Below are 4,342 nucleotides of genomic sequence, written 5' to 3'. Positions count from 1 at the left end.
ACTGGGTAAGGAGCGATTGAGGCTCAGAAAGGTGTGAAGGGAAGGTTCTTTACTGTTTTTTTTCTTTTCTTTTTTTTTTTTTTTTCATGGAGTCAGTCGGGCAAGATATTTGCTTGAGTCAAGCTATTAGTGCAGGCAGACACACACACACACACACACACACACACACAAACACAGACTGCAGGACACTGCGGCCCTTATCATCCGTCGCTTGCCATATGAACTTGGAAGACAAAGTGAATTCGTTCAGACGCTGTTGAAGAATCTGTGTGACCAAACGACTCAGACACACACAAACAAAAACACACATTCTCTCTCTCTCTCGTTCTCTCTCTGCTTGCTGCCTTGGTCGCACACACAGATATCCCCCTCCCACCCACCCCCCGTTCTCCCTCAGTACTTCAATTCAACAGTAGAAAATATCAAACACTCCGACCGAGAGGATGCCGGCTGGTCAGTGGTCGCCCCAGAGGAAATAGTGTTTTTCTTTTTTGGTTTCCTAAAATCTCTTCTTGACCATGGAAGGTTTTGCAAAAGAGTATACAGTGGATAAACAGTTGAGTACAATCTAATTGGATACATTTAAGGGTCAACAATATGTGACCCTGTGTGGATTGATAAGAGATTTTGCTCTTTGTCCAAGCAAGTTATTTTTTTCTGTTCTTTTGTTTTGGAATCCTTAAAAAGGTAGGTTCAGTTTCTCATAAGCGGCAACACACACTAAAAAGAGTTTTTTTGTTGACATGCAGGTTTGAATGCATAGGCTCCTGCTGCACACGCTACCATGTTGTCCATCGCACCGTTAAAACCAGATCCCATCCAAATGATTTTGGCATAGTTAATTAAAAATAAACAAGAGTCCTCCTCAACTTGGGTAACATCACACCCTCCGATTAAGAGATTAACATATCTTTAAATATATATATTGATACATATATGTTTATGAATAAAAAAAAAAGCAAGGTAAATGATAAAGCAAATCAAAACAGGGAGTGATCTAGATATCTAAGATATCTGGTTGAGCCATAACCTTTTTGTTTTGTTTTTAAATTGTAAATCACAGTTAAGATATTAAAATTGAAATTAAAATAAGAAGTTAAGCGTAGAACACAGTGTAGACTACCAAGGGTAAATAAAACCATCACACAGGAAGATTGTTAATCGATAATCATGGTTGGTTGGTTGGTTGGTTGTTTTTTTTGTTTGTTTTGTTTTGTCTTGTTTTTGCAGAGAGTCTGGGATGGGACAGGAGGGTGTGATTGGAGACCTCACAAGTTGGAGGGGAGTTTGGAGCGGGGCGGTTCGAACTCAGGGGGCCCCGCGGCCGAGTCCCGGCGGGGTGGAAGCGCAGGGGAGGACGCCCCCGAAGAGCGAGTCTGGATCAGGGGTCCCCCTGCCCCCCCACCTCCTCCTCCTCCGGGTGGCCCTCCGCTCTGCGAGGGTGGCGTGACGCGGCCGGCGGGCGAGATGCAGGGTCGGGGCACCAGCGTGGGCGAGGAGAAGGGCGAGCGGCAGCGGGGCGCTAACGTCGTCGTCTCGGCGCGCGGCAGAGTCGGAGGCGAGTGTGTCATCGTCGTCGTCGTTGTCGTCGTCATCGTCATCGTCGTCATCGCCGTCATCGCTCCCGGACCCTGCGCCGCCTCCGGCCCCAGCGAGGAGTAGGGCGAGCGGCAGGGGGCCGTCGTGTCGGCGCGCGGCGGAGGCGAGTGTGTGGTGGTGATCGCCGCCGGACCCAGCGCCACCTCCGGGCCCAGCGAGGAGTACGAGCCCGACAGCAGACTCGCCTCCTCGGAGAAGCGGCTCAGCGGAGACTGCCTGCCCGCCACCGCCGCCAAGCCGACCGTGCCCACTGTCCCCGCCGCCACCGAGTGCCCTCCGGGCAGGGGGCCCGGGCACGGCGGCAGCGGCAGCGGCATCGGCGGCGGCGTGAAGAGCGAGGTGCGCGAGCCGTGCGCGCTGGACGGGTTGCTGAAGTGGAAGGTCCGTCCCGTGACGGGGCTCTGGCCCGTGGGGCTGGGCGCCAGCGGCGTCAGGCAGGGCGACGCGTTGGCCGAGCCGTACTGGGCCAGCGAGGCCAGCGCCGAGCGCTCGCACAGCGGCAGGAAGCCCATCGCGGGCAGGACGGACGACGCCGACGACAGCAGCGACGACTGCTGCGGGGTGATGGTGGAGGAGGAGGTGGAGGTGGAGGTGGAGTAGGAGCCCAGGCTGTGCTGATGAGTGAGCCTCATGGAGGAGGCGGAGGAGGAGGAGCGAGGAGAGCCGTCGGCGCCTCCCTGGCTCCTGCCCGAGGAGGGCGAACCGGGGGACGGCGTGTGGTAGAGGTTGAGGCCGCTGGAAGTCCTGCATCCACCTGAGAAATGCTGCTGCTGCTGCTGCTGTGGCTGCTGCTGCTGAAACTGCTGCTGCTGCTGCTGCTGCTGCTTATAGCCTATCTGTGCAGGTCTGGGTGGAGTTGGAGCTGGAGTCATGGCCGTGGACGAGTGGTGGGTGATGAGGACGCTGCTGCTGCTGCCCCCGCTGCTGGAGGGGTGGCTGGACGAGCCGGACGACAGGGGGCTGCCCTTAGACGAGCAGGAGACAAAAGCACCTCCACCTGTCGCTCCCATACCTGTTGATACAACACCTGTGGACCCGCCGCCACCCCCAAAGTGTGAACTGGAAGACCCACCTCCACCCATCGCCCCACCGCCTGCTTCCCCGACCCCAAAGCCCAGCCGGACCCCCACCCCGCCGACCGCACCACCCGTGGCCCCCGGCTGCTGGAAGAGGCCTGCGCTGAGAGGGGGGGTGACGCTGGGGGCCGGACGCTGCTGCTGCTGCGGCTGCTGCTGGCAGGGCGGAGGGTGGTGGAGCTGAGCGGTGCTGGACGACGGAGATCCAGGCGAGGAGAACGGTCCGAAGGGGAACGCCGACGCTCCCGAGTAGCCTCTGGACGAGGCTCCGCCGCCGAATGACCCCCCGTGGGCACCGAGGACGGCCTGGGCGGCGTTGGAGGATGACCCCTGCTGCCCCGACGCCCCTGATGCCACACCTGAGGCTTCAGCACCACCGACACCGACACCTCCTCCTCCCGACGCGCCGCCGTTCATCCCCGGAGCCGAGGTCATGTGATGCGCCCGGAAGGTGGCCAGCAGCGGCGTGTCGGCCCCGGAGGAGGAGTGCGCTAGAGGTGCTGCCCCTCCCGTTGCCCCTGGCGTCCGCGGCGGTGGCGTGCCGCACGGCGAGTTGCCCGGCGAGATGCCCGCCCCCGAGGCGGCGGAGGTCACGGACGCGGAGGGCGCCATGGTGTGCAGCCGCCGGAAGCGCGCCGACTGCTCCATGCCCGAGCCCAGCGCGGTGAGCGGCGGCGGGCGGAAGAGCGCGCCGGGCAGGTGCGGGTGGTGCGTGAGTGCCAACGCCACCGACGTGGTGGCCGCCGCGGCCTGCAGGGGCGCCTGGATCAGCGGCGCCCAGATGACCGGCGTGGGGGACGGGGGGCTGGCGGAGGGGGGGTTGGCGCCCTGCATGAGGTGGGCGCAGTGCGCCATGTCGCGGTCGTGCTGCACGATCTGCTGGATGATCTCGTTCTCCTGGTAGTTGAAGGCGCCCGAGCTGAGGTCGTGCTGCACCTTGTGCTGGAGGACCGAGTTCTTCTTGCCTGGGAGGAGAAGGGGGAGGAAGACATGGACATGTTAGAAACACAGACATATACAGAAACACAGACATACATATACAGAAACACACACACACACACACACACACATTCAAGGAGCATGTGGCTACATCACCCCACACATCAGGTCTATCAACGCTGTAATTAATTAGTGGAGCTTGGCTCTGTCATCCAGCACATGGAGGAGGACCCACACACTCACACAGAGAAAGAGAGAGAGAGAAGGAGAGAAGTGAACAAAGTAGGTATCTACACACACACACACACACACATATACACACACACACATATATAAACATCGAAACATAACAGAAAAAAAGTCTGAAGTAACTTTATTTTAAATTTTAAATTGAAAGAGTAACTGCAAAAACTGACACTCATGCTAAACTGATTGGTTTTCAGTGGAGGGCTTTAGCGATGGAGAGAACGAGGGCATTTTGTGACTTCAATGAATGTTAAATGGCTGCGAAGTAATTGATCCTGAGTTTTAAACAGCGGTCAGGCACTGATGCAAGACCGGGGCTAGTTTACACGAGCAGACAAATCGGCTCAAAAGGAAGCTATAGCATCACTTCAGGCAAGTCTGACATCAGCGGAGGCAAAAACTCATTTTAAATTTGACCACCTCAAAGTGGTGGCAATCACATCAAAAACACAGACACTGGGTTTAGCAGAGCATAATCTCAC

General features: G+C 57.3%; 1 protein-coding gene across 1 annotated transcript in view; it reads right to left on the bottom strand.

Moving 5' to 3' along the window:
• Positions 1-1,268: 1,268 nt before the first annotated feature.
• Positions 1,269-4,342, bottom strand: part of hcn4 (hyperpolarization activated cyclic nucleotide-gated potassium channel 4) — an 87,132-nt gene continuing 84,058 nt past the window's right edge. Inside the window, exons 8-9 of the mRNA XM_062549958.1 lie at positions 2,475-3,640; positions 1,269-2,375 (exon numbers count right to left, since the gene is read on the bottom strand). Coding sequence (XP_062405942.1) covers positions 1,269-2,375; positions 2,475-3,640 — 2,273 coding nt within the window. The remainder of the gene's footprint in view (positions 2,376-2,474; positions 3,641-4,342) is intronic.

Source organism: Sardina pilchardus, chromosome 11, assembly GCF_963854185.1.
Source record: "Sardina pilchardus chromosome 11, fSarPil1.1, whole genome shotgun sequence".
Classification (NCBI taxonomy): domain Eukaryota; kingdom Metazoa; phylum Chordata; class Actinopteri; order Clupeiformes; family Clupeidae; genus Sardina; species Sardina pilchardus.
This window is presented reverse-complemented; position numbering and strand designations above follow the sequence as displayed.